Source organism: Schistocerca gregaria, chromosome 1 (assembly GCF_023897955.1).
Source record: "Schistocerca gregaria isolate iqSchGreg1 chromosome 1, iqSchGreg1.2, whole genome shotgun sequence".
NCBI classification, from domain to species: Eukaryota; Metazoa; Arthropoda; class Insecta; order Orthoptera; family Acrididae; genus Schistocerca; species Schistocerca gregaria.
Window position 1 is genome coordinate 1,108,726,951 of NC_064920.1, and position 18,489 is coordinate 1,108,745,439.

At 44.0% G+C, this 18,489-nt stretch overlaps 1 protein-coding gene across 1 annotated transcript in view; it reads left to right on the forward strand.

Moving 5' to 3' along the window:
• Nucleotides 1-18,489, forward strand: part of LOC126315899 (ionotropic receptor 25a) — a 208,827-nt gene that overhangs the window by 111,001 nt on the left and 79,337 nt on the right. The window contains exons 7-9 of the mRNA XM_049992710.1: nucleotides 956-1,195; nucleotides 11,487-11,678; nucleotides 15,407-15,634. Coding sequence (XP_049848667.1) covers nucleotides 956-1,195; nucleotides 11,487-11,678; nucleotides 15,407-15,634 — 660 coding nt within the window. The remainder of the gene's footprint in view (nucleotides 1-955; nucleotides 1,196-11,486; nucleotides 11,679-15,406; nucleotides 15,635-18,489) is intronic.

The following is an 18,489-nucleotide window of genomic DNA, read 5'->3' on the forward strand; positions in this document are numbered from 1 at the left end:
ATGTAGCGTCCACTGTTCAAAGTGCCGTGAATGTGAACAAGAGGTGATACAGACGTGTAACCAATTCCACCCCATACCATCACGCCGGGTGATACGTTAGTATGGCGATGACGAATACACGCTTCTAATGTGGGTTCACCGGGATGTCGCCATACACGGATGCGACCATCATGATGCTGTAAACAGAACCTGGATTCGTCCGAAAAAATGACGTTTTGCCATTCGTACACCCAGGTTCGTCGTTGAGTACACCTTCGCAGGCGCTCCTGTCTGTGATGCAGCGTCAAGGGTAACCGCGGCCACGGTCTCCGAGCTGATAGTCCAGGCTGCTGCAAACGAAGTCGAACTGTTCGTGCAGATGGTTGTTGTCTTGCAAACGACCCCATCTGTTGACTCAGAGATCGAGACGTGGCTGCACGATCCGTTACAGCCATGAGGATAAAATGCCTGTCATCTCGACTGCTAGTGATACGAGGCCGTTGGGATCCAGCACGGCGTTCCTATTACCCTCCTGAACCCTCCGATTCCATATTCTGCTAACAGTCATTGGATCTCGACCAACACGAGCAGCAATGTCGCGATACGATAAAACACAATCGCGATAGGCTGCGATCCGACCTTTATCAAAGCCGGAAACGTGATGGTACGGATTTCTCCTCCTTACACGAGGCATCACAATAACGTTTCACCAGGCAACGCCGGCCAACTGCTGTTTGCGTATGAAAAAACGGTTGGAAACATTCGTCATGTCAGCACGTTGTAGGTGTCACCACCGTCGCCAACCTTGTGTGAATGCTCTGAAAGCTAATCATTTGCATATCACATCATGTTCTTCCTGCCGGTTAAATTTCGCGTCTGTAGCACGTCATCTTCGTGGTGCAGCAATTTTAAAGGCCAGTTGTGTATCTCTAGCGCCCCCTCCCCGAGGTTCTTCTGTATCGGCCACTGGCTGCAGGTGGCGCCCGCGTACCTGCGCGCAGCGCTGTCCGCCGTGGTGGAGGCGCTGACGGAGCTGCACAGCAAGGGGCTGGAGGTGCGGCCGGTGCCGAAGCAGTGCAGCGCCGCCGACGCCGGCTCGCCGTCGGACGACGAGGGCGGCGGGGGCGGGGGCGGGGGCGTGGACGCCGAGGACGCCACCGAGCCGCCCCCCAACGCCACCGGCAACTACGACGCCTTCCTCAGGGCCATCGCGCCGGTAAGCACCGGGGTGACCAACTCTCTACTCCGTTACTGAACGCCTCTTTAACATTAATTCAAAAATGGTTCAAATGGCTCTGAGCACTATGGGACTTAACATCGATGGTCATCAGTCCCCTAGAACTTAGAACTACTTAAACCTAACTAACGTAAGGACATCACACAACACCCAGCCATCACGAGGCAGAGAAAATCCCTGACCCCGCCGGGAATCGAACCCGGGAACCCGGGCGTAACATTAATTCCTCGAAGTACAATCGATAGTTAATCTCCTTGATCGATAGATCTCGTAAAGGTTTCGTATATTAATCGACACTGTTGTCGACAAACAGTGTTATTCCCGTTTGGTTCTACAGAAAGAAGAGTGTTTGGCTCAAAGGAATGCGAATAGTGACGAAGGAATGACGTAGCCTACGCATCTAGAGGGGTCGTGACAGGGGGAATGTTCACTTGTCAGTACAGTACTGCCAACCTACGGATGCGCTCGTCTCGTAGTGATCAGTAACTGTGGTACAAATAACACAGTGAATGACTAACTGCACCAACGCCGATTAAAAAGCAAGATAACCGAGTTTCGCGTGATCACGGTTAAAACTTAATCGCTATTAAGTTGTGTCTGTGCTGCACCAACTACTGGAAACAGTTGGCTCATCAGAAGCCACTGGAAGGTACCCTTGATTCGGATGCACACTACAGTGTAATAATGGATCTAAATGTAGATGTAGTTGATGTTTACCAAAACGTGTTTAGCTAACCGGGAGTTTGACTGCGGTTACAAAGGAAAGTGCCCATGTACATGCAAAGATAATGATATTGGCTGTCTGCCTGTGGCTAGGGTGTTGTAACCGCCTGGGTCTGTGGTACTTACGCGCGCTGTTCATATTATTGGCGTAACGTTAGCGTTGTTACTGCACTAAGGAGAACAAGAAAAGAACGCCGAAGTTTTTCAAATTCGGAGTAGACATACTTTTATAGTTGGTCGCCTCCAACTCACGTATATTAGTGTGTAAAAAAACAAATGGTTGCACAGTTAGGGAAAACTGGATGCATGGGAAAATATAGCAACACAATTCAATTCAACACCAGCTAAGATTAAATTTTATTTGCATCATAAATCAATAAATATATGTCACTAATGTAAATTAAAACACTATTTTTCATGGTGCTTAGATTAATATTAAATAACAATTCAAGATACACACAACCAAAATGATATCAGCTACTGCAAAATATATCCATTTCAGGTGTAACAAAAAGAAGGCCGGTAAGGCTTAAAACAAGTTACGAGAATTTGAAGAGGAGGTTGTGGAACGATTTGGCTAAAGAGAAGGTTCAAGTCTTTAAAACAGGAGGAGGGAAGTTAGTACCAGTACCTAAAAAGAGTCCACACGAGGCAAAACTACTGGAAATAGTTGGCTCATCATTGAAGCCACTGGAAAGTACCCTTGATTCGGATGCACATTATAGTGTAATAATGGATCTAAATGTAGATGTAGTTGATGATGCAGCAGTTGGCGATGCCAGCAGCACCACAAACAGTAATGGAACTGTAATTGCTGCTGAAGCTGACGAAAGCCTGGTCCCAGCACAGATTCTTATGGAGAATGTTCAACAATCCTTCTCCAAACCTTCAAGTGCAGGAACACAAGAAACATGTCATTGGAGAAGGATGCCACCGAGACCTAAACCAACTTCCTCCTCTGCATTGGACACTGTGATGCAGAAGAGGGTGGAAGTACTCCAGCAGCATCTGGAAATGATGAAGAGAGGACATATGAAAGAAATGAGGATAAAAAATCTCAAAATGCTTGCACTAAAATAAAAATTAAAATATTGGAAGCGGAAGAATTCCACCGATTGTAATGTAAATGTTAAAAAAACATTCTGTTATTTGTGCACTATAATAATTTCAAATAAAAATAATTACATATTTTTCATGTATTATGTAACAGTTTACCTCAGTGAAAATGTTGATCAATTATAGTGCGACGAACTGCTCCTCCTGGTAATGTGTCATCACTATACATGTGTTGACCGGGAGGCATTGGCTCGTTATCTTCGCTATCGGGCCCTTCTCGCTACGTAATAGCCTCAGCAGCCGCATAATTTCCGTATCTTCTAGTGGCTCTTCCTTTCTTGTGCTCCTTGCAATATTACACAAGACAGCCGTACTCACTAGAATTGCCATTGTCTTTTGTGGATTACACCTCATTCCCATAGATAAAATAGGGAATCTCCTCTTCCAAAAACCATATTGTCTCTCCACAGTGTTCCTTGTTGTAATGTGAGCCCTATTATGTCGCACTCTGTGGATTTGAAAGTGGTGTCAATAAGTAAGGTCTGCAAGCATAGCCACCATCTCCTAGTAAGGGACCGACTCGTATTTCACCAGTCACAAACTGTGCCCTTCGAGAGCAATTACGAAATTTTGTACTATCGTGCACAGAGCCAGGCCACCGAGCCACAATGACCCGTATTATTAAATTGTGGTCGCTGATTGTTTGACAGTTAAAGGAGAAATATGATTTCCTATTGCGGAAAAGTTCTGCGTTCTGTTCCCCCAGGTGTCTGAATCCTTATGTGAGTGCAATCCACCGTACCAATGACTCCAGGAAATCCAGCCAGTGTGTTGAAACCATCCATCACAGAGCGTACTTCCGCTCATTGATGAGACATTGTTGCTATGATTTCCGACACTTCACTTATAATTCTTTGCGCCGTTTTAGAATGTACATTAGCACTGTCACCAATAACTATATTAAATGCTCCATTTGCGTATGCCCTTAATGTTATCAGAAGTCTGTTCATGGGCGAGACAGGATTATTTGAGTAAGTTAGAAATTCTAACCTATCGTTGATTTGATCCAATAACCACCACACTGTTTCTTTTGAAAGACGAAACCTCTCTTCAAATTTCCGGTCACCGTAATCTTCGAAAGGATTTCCCCTTTCCACAAGTACACCAACATGGTTGCGACGATTTATATGTTGAAGATACAGCATTTAATCGTCTTCTGTGCCATCTAAAACGTCAAAACGCGCTGCCATGTTACGTGTTTACAATACGTTAACCACGATCAATTCAAGATAATCGACGCTTCGAGCTCGGTTAACTTTAATCGCGATCAAATCCCTCGATTAATTTTGATCGAGGTTGGTACAGCCGAATATCGAGTTAATCAGGGTTAAATGCTGACTTGACCGCGGTAAACTTTTAATCGGCGTTGGTGCAGTCGGCCCTGCAGCAACAAGCAGGACGCTCCTTACTTTATTATTTGACACACAGCGCAAGAAAATTTCGCAATGCTTCGAAAGAGTTGATTCCCCGATGAACACTAAGTGGATTGTTTAGAGAAACAGCAGTAGACTGATAAAGTCAGAGTTTATGACAGAAACCATTTGGATTATAACTGCAAAGTGTATTTTAAATTTGCACTGGAAGCTACAAGGTTGTAGAATTCTGCAGCTTCTGTACATAAGTACTTCTAGGGAACACACTATACAAATTTGTGGGATTGTATTGCGATTGAATTTTTGTGTTATGTGCAGTGAACAAATAAATTGTTATGTTTAGTTTAGATTCTTTTTCATTCCACAGACCCAAAAATGAAAGGACAGTCGTAGTGTGACATGCCAGAAAAATTGTCAAACATATTTAGAACACTGGAGTGTAATATTCATCTCTGAATTTGTACCACAACTGAGTCTTGTTACACGCTTTTTTCAGTTTGTGCAGTTACCAGTAAATTGGTACTATATGACATAATAGAGTAAAAGTCGCAAAGTATGCCAGTTCTTTTATATTTGTATCTCCACTGTAGGCCACACCAAGAAAATTCGACGGTCTTGTGCAACTGAAATTTATTTCTGCTAAATCTCCCTTAAATGTTTCTTAAAATCAAAGTCAGATGTTCACTATCTCGCTTAAAACGACACGCAAGTGTTGGTCGCCCTAGTAAGAACCTCCTCTCTAGATATGCCCATGCCTAATTCTAAGGTAGTAGCCATATCTGTGATTAACTGTATATTGTTGTACAGGATGTATTTATAAAGACGACCTGTGATTAACTGTATATTGTTGTACAGGTTGTATTTTAAAGACGACCTACACCATCAGGGCCTGAAGGTCACACGATACCAACCGACCTCGGTGTCTTTGTCTGCTAGTGACGTCATTTGATTCTGGTCTGAAGGGAATGCCGTAGGCATAGTCCTGTCCCAACGGCTGTCAGCTTTCCAAGCCTTGGCTCCACTATTTGCCTTCCAAGTATCTCTTCACTCTTCCTCATGAAGCTGAGTGCACTGCTTTCATTCTTCTTCTACGAATGAGCTATTCTGTACTAAGTTTATTTCAACTGTTTCTCCTATATTTTCTTCCAAATTTCTCTCATCATTTCTCGAGGTTTCTCTCTTCTTTCTTCTGTCCAAGTGACTCCTGTCATCTTCTGTTTTCCATGTAGACCTTTGGAATCCTGAAATTTCTGTCTTAGTGGCAGCCGTGCTACAGTATCTTGCTGAGTGATTAGGATTTCTTCTGTGTTCCTTCCAATTACTTTGCACCATCTACCATCCATTTTTAGGTTATCGAAATGAATGAACAGGCTCTTTGTCGATATGTTGGTATTCATCCTTTGTATGAAGCTACAGAAAGTTTTCTTCTTTTCCCTGTCAAGTCTGTAATTTTTTCAGTGCGTGTGTAATATTTACTATTATTTGGTCCTCTGTATCGTGTTTGTTCTTTAACTTGTCCCAAAATTTTTCTTAGTATTTTTCTTTCTGTGGTTTCCAGTGCTTCTATCATCGCTGTTTCGTTTAGAGTTAAAAACTCTGCTGCATAAAGTGCTCCTGGTAGAATTACTGTGAAGTAGTGTCTATAGCATTGAGGGATATTTATTTCTTATTAGACATATCATTAGTGAGGTACTATAACATTTACATCTTCTTACTTATTGCTTTAATGGCGTCTTTCTCCCAAACGCTTCCCACAATATTTTTTATTGATTTATTTATTCATACAGGGACCATCTGGCAATGATATAGGGTTTGTTATCATAATGAAAATAAATAGCTCAAATGTACATGGTGGGTCACTAACTATTGCCACAAAGAATAACTCCGAATGTATGATAGGAGCTGAAAAGTTTGTGGGACAAAAGTTGCTTGGAACAACGGGTCCCATGATATGACGTTAGTTTTTTGCTACTAGGTGGGATCGCTTCAGAGACGTGAAGGTCAACTTTGCTTTTTAAATGGGGTGCTGTAGTTTGGTACTTATTTTCTGATAGCGGCTTTCGAGACGAAACCAATGATGCATAACAGTAAGGTCTGTGAAAGTCAGCGAAGGTCAAAAAGGTGGCATGAAAGTCCATTTACAGAAGGTGTTCGAAGTGATGACCATTGGTATCAATGCAGTGTTGCAATCTTCGCATCATTGATTGAGTGGTATTCCTTATCACATCGCACTTATCGAAGCACATGTTCTGACAATTTTCTCACGCATATCTTCAGGTGTAGTTGGAACACCTTTATAAACAATGTCTTCTACGAATCCTCACTAGAAAAAATCCAGAGGCCTCAATTCTGGCAAACGAGCCGGCCACGACACACCTCCTCCACGTCCAATTCAACGATTTGAGAATTGTCTCTGCAACTCATTTCTAGCCATCAGCGAAAAATGTGCCGGACACCCATCGTGTTGATTCTACATTCTGTGCTTTATTCCTAAAGGTATTACTTCTAATAACACACCTAATGTTTCTTGCAGGAATGTGATGTTCTTCCTACCATTAATATTTCCTTCGATGAAATAGGGTCCTATAATTCTGTCCTCCAGAATCCCACATCATACATCCACCGACCACGGTTTTTGTGTGCAACTTGCCGCAGCCAAAATTGATTTTCAGTTGCCCAATAATGCATGTTCTGCAAATTAACATTTCCATGGTGCGTGAATGTAACCTTGTCAGTAAATGAAATCAAATTAATAAATGTGTCACCCCTCTGAATCTGAAGTTGAGCAAATCGGCAGAATTCAGTGCAACACATACAATCCGTACCAGTTAATTCTTGATGGAGACTGATATGGTAAGGATGATATTAATCTCGATGCAACACACGAACAACACTACTCTGGCTCATCAAGGATCTCGAACCACAGTGGCAAGAATACCAATTTCTGTTTCCTCGTTAGTAACTTTCCTTTGTCGGAAATGTTTCCGATGCGTTAAAGATCCAGTTGTTCTCAATTTATCATACACGTATTTACATGTATCACATGTAGGGTGAGTGCGTTGAGGATATCTTTCAGCGTATAAGTCTCTAGCTCTCACTGAATTTCGTTGGCATTCTCCATAAATGTGAATCATATCGACTTGTTCTTCGAAGGAATGCATCATTCACATTCGCTTGATTCGATGATACTAGTCTTACCGTCCCTATTAGAGTTGTATTGCGAAGCCGTCGTATGGTGTTTACATGTTAGTGGCGCGTTAGATAGAGACGCCGTATTCGGCATATTTACTATTTGCTCGATCTACGAGAGAGAATTGTCGGAGCATGTGCTTCGGTAAGTGCCGATTTGATAAGTAATACCACTCAGTCCATGATAAGAAGACTGCAGCACTGCATTGATACCAATGATCATCACTTCGAGCACTTTCTGTAAATGGACGATAATGCCACCTTTTTGACCTTCGTTGACCTTCAAATACATTACTGTTACACATAATTGGATTCGTGTCGATAGCCGCTATCAGAAAAGACCCACCCTGTATAATATGTCGTTAGAAGGATAAGAACGGTGGTCGCCTGTGGACCCACTGAAGGAGCCATCGTGGAATATATAAATTATGCAACCAACTGGTTGCACGTAAATTACATGACGTAATGTCCTTTTAACAGCTTTTAACAAGCTCTATCTGTGTAACAATTTTTACTGTTTCCGTGGAGGACTTTACACCATATTTTCTATTGTTTCACTTGAGCTCTTTTGCTTACCATGTATGTTTACAATGTAATATATGTAACTTCCTTCTGAAGAAGTTACCCTTAGTGGTATCGAAACCTGGTCAAAATTTCTTACGTTAAACTTATGCAACCGGTTGGCTGTAAACTTTGGACATTGAGAATTTATTTACGGTTTCTGCTGTCAGCCATGTTTAAAATTGTGAGATCTTGCTGGAAATAATTTAGGAAAAACGTTTTGACATGCTCATAAAATTTCTTTATTGAACAACCAATTTCAGACTGCAGACTATCAGCAGGTTCATCAAAACATTTACAACCTGATGATGATCTGTGGGCCGAAACTGGCAGTCCAGTAAAGAAATTTTATCAGCAGCTCTTGCTGGCAAATCAAGGGGCCCTTTAAACCTTCTTAAAGTATATTACTTTAGGAAAACCACAGAAAACCTAAATTAGGATCAGCCGACAGAGGAGACTCCATCTTCCCGAATATGATGTCATTGTCTTAACGACTTCACTGTCTCATTCGGCTTGTCCCTATTGTATAATGCGCTTCTGATCATGCACAATTTGCACAAGATAACTTATATAATAAGAAAGTAGTTTAGCACTGTTTCTTTACAGTGGACCACGAACACGCTGGTATGCCCCTCGCCATTCTTTCAGTCTGTCCGGAAAACTGACTCCAGACCCAGACCTATGCTCCAATCCACACACATGATACCATGCTCCAAACCACACACATGATGCCATGCTCCAAGCACACCTCCATGTCCTACCACAGTACGTCTGGAAAACTGAGTCAGCTTATTCTCGCAACACGAGTGAGTTGTTTACCTCAGGAGAATGGAGAATAACAAATAATATTGTTACAGTGCACTATAAATTTTGATACAAGATTATCTACATTACAATGTGATTATCTACTTTAAGTGTAACAGGGTGTGTGGTTGTCCCGTTTCGTTAATGAACCCTGCTCTGAGTAATATTTAACTGTGTAGTAGATATTATTACTGTCTTTTTAAATAAATCTATACCGAATGATTTTTTTGGTGCAATGTATAAACTCTCTGACTGAACGATTATAGAATACGGGACAAAAAAGGTCTAATGAACTTATGTCCACTTTGTTACTTTGTTACAGAGGCTGCGGACTAATATACGCTGTACCATGCAGCCACACTTAGAGCATGCATGTATTCCTTCTGGAGGGTGGTACTGTTCTGCATACGTCATGGCCTTGCGCCCTCCCCTGCCACAGTCATTGGTAACGTTGTGTCTGAGTCACCTCTCTTACTGACTCACCTCGTAATGGATGTGATATACAGCGTTGTACACAATGGTTCCGTATTCGAATCGAGAGCTTGCCGACATGTTGTTTACTTACGGAAAGGCAAATGGCAACGGGTAGTGAGCAGCAAGCTTGTATCAGGAGACCTATCCCAGTGGGCAACAACCACTGCATTCAATGTTTGCTACAGTGTTTCGCCGTTTTTCTGAGGCAGGGCCGTTTCAGAAAGCAGGAAATCATTAAGAACGTACCCACAATGTTCGGACATCAGATTTGTAGGAAAATGTGATTAACACTGTGGAAGGCGGCCGCCGTGACAGTACCAGGCAGTTGGCCCGCCAGTACAGGGTAAGCCAGGCGACTGTGTGGAACATTCTCCATGACAGTTGTTACTATCCTTATCACTTACAGCGTGTGCAGGGCTTTCTAGCGACATCGTGAGCAGTTGTGTCACTGGTTTCTTCACCAGGCAACCATGATTCCAGGATGTGTATCATCCATCCTATTCACAGACGAGGCCACCTTTATGCAGAGCGTTATCTTCAACTTCCATAACGGTCATTTGTGGGATAGGATGCAGAACCCCCATGGTATGGTTATAGCGAATCAGCACTGGTCAGCCGGAAAGTGTGGGCTGGGTTAACTGCTGATAGTGCCTGCACACGCTGTACATGGTATGGAAACAACCGGTTCCCCCGTAGCACTCTCCATACAGTGACGTGGTCACTGTTACCTTGTACAGCAGCAACTTCTCTGACGCTGACATTAGGGTTATCGTCAACTGCACGAAGAATTGCCTCGTCCATTGCAGGTGTCCTCGTCGCTCTAGGTCTTCCCCAGTCGCGAGTCAAAGGCTGGAATGTTCCGTGCTCCCTAAGACGCCGATCAATTGCTTCGAACGTCTTCCTGTCGGGACACCTTTGTTCTGGAAATCTGTCTCGATACAAACGTACCGCGCCACGGCTATTGCCTCGTGCTAATCCATACATCAACTGGGCATCTGCCAACTCTGCATTTGTAAACATTGCACTGACTGCAAAACCACGTTCGTGATGAACACTAACCTGTTGATGCTACGTACTGATGTGATTGATGTTAGTACTGTAGAGCAATGAGTCTTGGGACCAGTCTTCCTTCCACGTCTCCTAATAGGTCGGGACTATCGGAGTTTCTGCGGGTCACTTTGCCTCACCTGTTGGAAAAAGTGCCATTGATTATTCAAAGGTTTATGTAGTTGCTACATGATGGTGCTCCGGACCGCTTCGCCGTTGATGTCTGAACTCATTTCAGTGAAGTCTCCCAAGGTCAATGGATCGGACGCTGGGGTCCAGTGGCATGGCCTGCTCATTCACTGGATTTCAGTCCGTGCGGTTCCACGTTATGAGGTATCTCATCTCAAAAATATCGTGTATGGAGAGCCCATTCCAGATGCAGAGACACTGGAGCAGCGTACTCGTGCTGCCTTTTACACTGTTTGGATGCAGCCTGTCCGATGTAAACGTGTGAGACAGAACATGCTAGGCGAGTATACACATGCGTTGAGTCACATGGAAACCGTTTTCAACACATACCGTAACTGAGGCTGCATGGTACAGTGATTATTAGACCGCAGTTTCTGTAACAATAAGTTGTCTCTATCATGGAAACCGTGCATTTCCGACATTAGTTCCCTCTCATTGATCAATTCCTAGAATTTGTATGCGGTGGAAAAAATTACGCTGTATATTAACCTTTTCCATCTCCTCGCGCAATTCATTATACAATTGTGATCCCTGACAGAAAATGTTCCATTCCACTCATCAACAAAAAATCCCTTGAGATACCAGGAATCGAACCTGAGTCCTAGTGATGCCATTCGGTTACAGAGATGGACTTCATGTTTGTTTACGATGTCAGGTTTTTTTAATGGCATGTGTTAGACATTGCTGCACGGAAACTGTAGCCGCTCTGGCTTCCTGTTCACGAAACATTATCTAATTTCTTGATTGCGTCTACGATTTCGGCACTAACGTACAGGTCTTTATCCTTCCTACAGCGTGGACAAACCAACTCGACGCTGTTCTTCCGCATGCAGGCGGCCCAGCTCACCTTCAACACGCCGCTGCAGCTGCGGATGGTCAACCGGTCGGAGGAGATCGATCTGGGTAACTGGTCGGCAGAAAAGGGGCTGCAACTCAACACGCAGCTCAAGCCTGCCAAACGCTTCTTCCGCGTCGGCACTGCAGAGGTGAGTCTCGCTACCGAAGCGTCGAAGTGCACAATGGAAAAGAGCAAACGACCTGTGATACATATCGATAACATTCGTTCCAGAGACCCTCTGGAATAAATAGGGCCGATTCACGATAGCCGTCAATGGACCATCACGTCACGCCAATATCAGAGTGTATTCACACACGACATCACATCAAATCACGTAAGTTTCACGTCACGTCAATTCGCTTGAAACATCCCCTTAGAAAAATTCTACAACATAACTCTTATCAGATAAACACATAAAGGCAGGAAGAACAGAAATACACAAGGGTACTCAAACACATAGCGGAATAAAAAATATGTGTGTGAAATATTATGGGACTCAACTGCTAAGATCATCAGTTCCTAAGCTTACACACTAGTTAACCTAAATTATCCTAAGGACAAACACACACACCCATGCCCGAGGGAAGACTCGAACCTCCGCCGGGACCAGTCGCACTGTCCATGAATACAGCGCCTTAGACCGCTCGACTAATCCCGCGCGACATTAGCGGAATAACACAAAAGGAAAGGTTAGGGTTTCTTTTACTGCAGTATTTTGCTAAAAAAACTTTCATTACTTCTTGGAGATTTCCCTTCGTTCATCATTATTCCCAAAAATTCCTATCTATACCTGCTTTCTGTTGTTGCTGTTATGGTCTTCAGTCCTGAGACTGGTTTGATGCAGCTCTCCATGCTACTCTATCCTGTGCAACCTTCTTCATCTCCCAGTACCTACTGCAACCTACATGCTTCTGAATCTGCTTAATGTATTCATCTCTTGGTCTCCCTCTACGATTTTTACCCTCCACGCTGCCCTCCAATTCTAAATTGGTGATCCCTTGATGCCTCAGAACATGTCCTACCGACCAATCCCTTCTTCTGGTCAAGTTGTGCCAAAAACTTCTCTTCTCCCCAATCCTATTCAATTCTTCCTCATTAGTTATGTGATCTACCCATCTAATCTTCAGCATTCTTCTGTAGCACCACATTTCGACAGCTTCTATTCTCTTCTTGTCCAAACTATTTATCGTCCATGTTTCACTTCCATACATGGCTATACTCCATGACTTCCTGACACTTAAATCTATACTCGATGTTAACAAATTTCTCTTCTTCAAAAACGCTTTCCTTGCCACAGCCAGTCTACATTTTATATCCTCTCTACTTCGACCATCATCAGTTATTTTGCTTCCCAAATAGCAAAACTCCTTTACTACTTGAAGTGTCTCATTTCCTAATCTACTTCCTTAATTCGACTACATTCCATTATCCTCGTTTTGCTTTTGTAGATGTTCATATTATATCCTCCTTTCAAGACCCTATCCATTCCGTTCAACTGCTCTTCCAAGTCCTTTGCTTTCTCTGACAGAATTACAGTGTCATCGGCGAACTTCAAAGTTTTTATTTCTTCTCCATGGATTTTAATTCCTACTCCGAATTTTTCTTTTGTTTCCTTCACTGCTTGCTCAATATACAGATTGAATAACACCGGGGAGAGACTACAACCCTGTCTCACTCCCTTCCCAACCACTGCTTCCCTTTCATGTCCCTCGACCCTTATACCTGCCATCTGGTTTCTGTACAAATTGTGAATAGCCTTTCGCTCCCTGTATTTTACCCCTGCCACCTTCAGAATTTGAAAGAGAGTATTCCAATCAACATTGTCAAAAGCTTTCTCTAAGTCTACAAATGCTAGAAACGTAGGTTTGCCCTTCCTTAATCTAGCTTCTAAGGTAAGTCGTAGAGTCAGTATTGCCTCACGTGTTCCAACATTTCTACGGAATCCAAACTGATCTTCCACGAGGTCGGCTTCTACTAGTTTTTCCATACGTCTGTAAAGAATTCGCGTTAGTATTTTGCAGCTGTGACTTATTAAACTGATTGTTCGGTAATTTTCACATCTGTCAACACCTGCTTTCTTTGGGATTTGAATTATTATATTCTTCTTGAAGTCTGAGGGTATTTCGCCTGTCTCATACATCTTGCTCACCAGATGGTGGAGTTTTGTCAGGACTGGCTCTCCCATCTTTCAAAATACACTCCTGGAAATGGAAAAAAGAACACATTGACACCGGTGTGTCAGACCCACCATACTTGCTCCAGACACTGCGAGAGGGCTGTACAAGCAATGATAACACGCACGGCACAGCGGACACACCAGGAACCGCGGTGTTGGCCGTCGAATGGCGCTAGCTGCGCAGCATTTGTGCACCGCCGCCGTCAGTGTCAGCCAGTTTGCCGCGGCATACGGAGCTCCATCGCAGTCTTTAACACTGGTAGCATGCCGCTACAGCGTGGACGTGAACCGTATGTGCAGTTGACGGACTTTGAGCGAGGGCGTATAGTGGGCATGCGGGAGGCCGGGTGGACGTACCGCCGAATTGCTCAACACGTGGGGCGTGAGGTCTCCACAGTACATCGATGTTGTCGCCAGTGGTCGGCGGAAGGTGCACGTGCCCGTCGACCTGGGACCGGACCGCAGCGACGCACGGATGCGCGCCAAGACCGTAGGATCCTACACAGTGCCGTAGTGGACCGCACCGCCACTTCCCAGCAAATTAGGGACACTATTGCTCCTGGGGTATCGGGGAGGACCATTCGCATCCGTCTCCATGAAGCTGGACTACGGTCCCGCACAACGTTAGGCCGTCTTCCGCTCACGCCCCAACATCGTGCACCCCGCCTCCAGTGGTGTCGCGACAGGCGTGAATGGAGAGACGAATGGAGACGTGTCGTCTTCAGCGATGAGAGTCGCTTCTGCCTTGGTGCCAATGATGGTCGTATGGTGTTTGGCGCCGTGCAGGTGAGCGCCACAATCAGGACTGCATACGACCGAGGCACACAGGGCCAACACCCGGCATCATGGTGTGGGGAGCGATCTCCTACACTGACCGTACACCTCTGGTGATCGTCGAGGGGACACTGAATAGTGCACGGTACATCCAAACCGTCATCGAACCCATCGTTCTACAATTCCTAGACCGGCAAGGCAGCTTGGTGTTCCAACAGGACAATGCACGTCCGCATGTATCCCGTGCCACCCAACTTGCTCTAGAAGGTGTAAGTCAACTACCCTGGCCAGCAAGATCTCCGGATCTGTCCCCCATTGAGCATGTTTGGGACTGGATGAAGCGTCGTCTCACGCGGTCTGCACGCCCAGCACGAACGCTGGTCCAACTGAGGCGCCAGGTGGAAATGGCATGGCAAGCCGTTCCATAGGACTACATCCAGCATCTCTACGATCGTGTCCATGGGAGAATAGCAACCTGCATTGCTGCGAAAGGTGGATATACACTGTACTAGTGCCGACATTGTGCATGCTCTGTTGCCTGTGTCTATGTGCCTGTGGTTCTGTCAGTGTGATGTATCTGACCCCAGGAATGTGTCAATAAAGTTTCCCCTTCCTGGGACAATGAATTCACGGTGTTCTTATTTCAATTTCCAGTAGTGTATGTCTCTTTCCCATTTAAATTTCGATAGTCCAAGTTTTCGATAGTTCGAGGTGGTTCCAGTCCCGTTCACCTCGAACTATCGAGACTCTACTGTACTCCGAAAGGAACTTGAGTGGTACGCGGTATTGGCCGGAAGACATGTATTTTTAAGTAACTAGCGTTGCTTCGCTACACTGAGCGTATCTCCTTGTAAATGGCTGATGTTTTTACCGGACGGTGTCCCTCGAACACGTGATCGCCACCCGTTGGTGTCCTTTCGACACAGGGCGTGCCTTGGTCGTTCCCAGTGCGCGACGAGCAGACGGGGGCGCCCTTGGTGGGCCCGGAGGGCGAGCCCATCTGGGACGGCTACTGCATCGACCTGCTGAAGAAGCTGGCCGAGCCGACGCACATGAACTTCGACTACGAGCTGGTGCCCGCCAAGGACAACGACTTCGGCTCGCGGTCGCCCTCCGGCAGCTGGACCGGGCTCGTCGGAGACCTCGCCATGGGGGTGAGCCGCACTTCCCCATCCGCTGGACGCATCAGAGTCGTGCGTGACAGCGCGAACTCCAGAGATCGTAAACAGTTGCTTTGAACACTTTCTCACATAGAACTTATCCAATTGGAGTCTACTGTCGTCTCAAAATAATCTCAGTTGAATCTCTTCTTTCTTATGGTGATTTTGACGCTGAAAAGTCTCACAGCTGAACAAATACCATTCACTCTGACATTCACAGCACACGTACTTCTCTCACGGACTAAAAGAATTAGCTTTCGTCTCCCATTTTCTGTATGATTTACGAAAAAATTAAAAGATTTCACGTCTTTTAAAGAGACTAAGTTTTCCATTTCTAATCACATACAATGTCACAATTTGATCAATAGGCTTTTTTAAAGTAATCTAAACGGAAAATAATAATATATGACTGGTTTCAATTAAAAGGTCAAGGGGGTGGGACGTGGAACGGGCCGACTTGGAGCAGGAGAAACACCACTGAACATTTTAATTTCCACTGTCTATACATTTACAAATAAATTCATAAAACTTTGTCAGCATGACCAGGAAGGATTCAGAATTCATACTCTTAACAGTGGACGTTCGAAAACATACAAAATAATGTTTTTTAAATGTGAAATTTCTTCATTTTTTCACTTACTAATGGCTGCATTTGTTGCTGTAGGTACACTCTTCTTCATAAGTAAGAGAGATTCTTCAATAAATTTTGCACAGCATACAACCCATACTTAAAGGTGTATGAAACTCTAGAATTTTCCAAATCTATTAAAAACTGTGGTAAAAATTCAGGTAATTAACTATAAAATTTGTGTCTTTCTAAACATGAAGATTAAAATATAACAGTTCAGCGTTTTTTTTTCATAAATTAAATAAATTCTACAGTTTCATACACCTGTCAGTATGGTATGTATGCTGTGCTAAATTCATCGAAGAATCTCTCTAATTTATGAAGAAAAGAGTACGTGTAGCAACAAATGCAGCCATTAGTAAGTGAAAAAATGATGAAATTTCTCACGTAAAAAAATTATTTTTTTATGTTTTCCAACTTCCACTGCAATGGGTGTGAATCCTGAATCCTTCCTAGTGATGCTGACAAAGTTTGATGAATTTATTTGTAAAAGTATAGACACTGGAAATTAAAATGCCCTGTGACGCCTCTTCTGCTCCAAGTCGGCCCGTTTGACGTCCTTCCCCCCTTAAGCGCTAAACAAATTTAAATGATAGACTATATCTGTGGGACTGAGCAAGCTGGGAATGCAGATATCTAAATTTAAAATACGATATTGAAGTGCCTGTTTTATTCTAAATTATGATGCAGACTTCCTTTCCACGTGCATTCAGGTCCAAAAGAACAATCCCCACAGCGACTGCAGCCGTTATGAAACATATTAAATGTATTCGCAATTTGCGAATAAGGTCAACAATCAGCTGTATAATGGAATTACGAAAGTGAAAATTTGCGACGGACCGGACTCGAATTTATCGCTAGCGGTCGCCTTCCCGTGTTGTTGCCCGATCACGACTCAGGCATGCGCGAAGGAACTTTGCATCGTAATCCGGAATAACACAGGCAGTGCAGTATCGTATTTATCCGCCGACACCGGGCAAGCGACTTTCAAGTACAATGTCTCACCTGTACGGGAGTATGCTTAGTGGATGTACGAGTACAGATTGAAGACGCATGATTCACGACGTATGGAAGTTTGGGTGTGGCCGTGAGTCGTGTACGGGTAGCCAAATGGTAAGGAGACCGCCCTCGGCAAGCTGCAAATCCGACTTCGAGTCCGTGTGCGGCACAGGTTTTCACTGTCGTCATTCCATTCTACTGCTGATGGTTGTCCATATTCGCAACTGCGAATACATCTAATGTATAAATTAAAAATGATCACCTAGAGATAAACTCGAAAATACCCATGCCCTTAGTAATCAAAATTATTCCCGATACTGATCCGCAGAAAAGCCTTTCTGCTATTCATTTACCAGCTCTTTGCCAAGTACTCAGTAAACACTGCCTGCCAAGAAAAGTTAAGCACCCAGAAACGGATAGGCAAGCGAAATTTATCTTCAAGATTGAAAGGCTATATGCTTTTATTTCAGTTATAGCAAAATCGATTCAGATTTACAAAGGACTTGCGATTATAAACCCACTCATCAGCACGGCGTTGCACCCCCTCTGCCACGGATGCGTGCTCTGATTTCGTTGAGAAGGCAGTCATAAAGCAATTCTATGCTCTCCTGAGGCAAGCTGGTTCGCAACTGTTGTAACTGGTCCTTAACAGCCTGGACAATGGCAATGCGACCTAATGGAGCTGTGAAGACGTGTCGTGTTGGGGATAGCACTTGCCAGCGAAAGGCAAAAGTCCTGGGTTTCATCATAGCTATCGTTTTCTTTGTAGTTAAAATGGAAAAATTTCACGGTTGTTTTTGTATACAGCAGATTCTTTTTCGCATTAACACAGCATCTTTATTATTTTTGACTGACTGAGCACGATTGGCCTAAAATTTTGAGCTTGTCGAAAATATTGGACCAATCTGTTAGACCAGGCGCGGAATTCGTTGTGTCAGTTCTCACTAACCAACATCGCCGTGATCAGTTTTGAAAATATCCATCACTCCCATGTGTGATTCCACTGTAAGCTTCCCCTTCATTTTCGAAATATTACAGAGCACTTAATCTGAAAAGATTCGGATCTTTCGAAGGGAGATACCTCAGTTACCTATTAGTGGGCATTAATATGCCTTTATGATACGACCTGACCACCACTTGCTTGCCCAAGATAGGTTTATTAAACGTTCACTTGAGCCGCGTTTCGCCTCTGCTAGGCATCATCAGACAATCGGAGGGAATT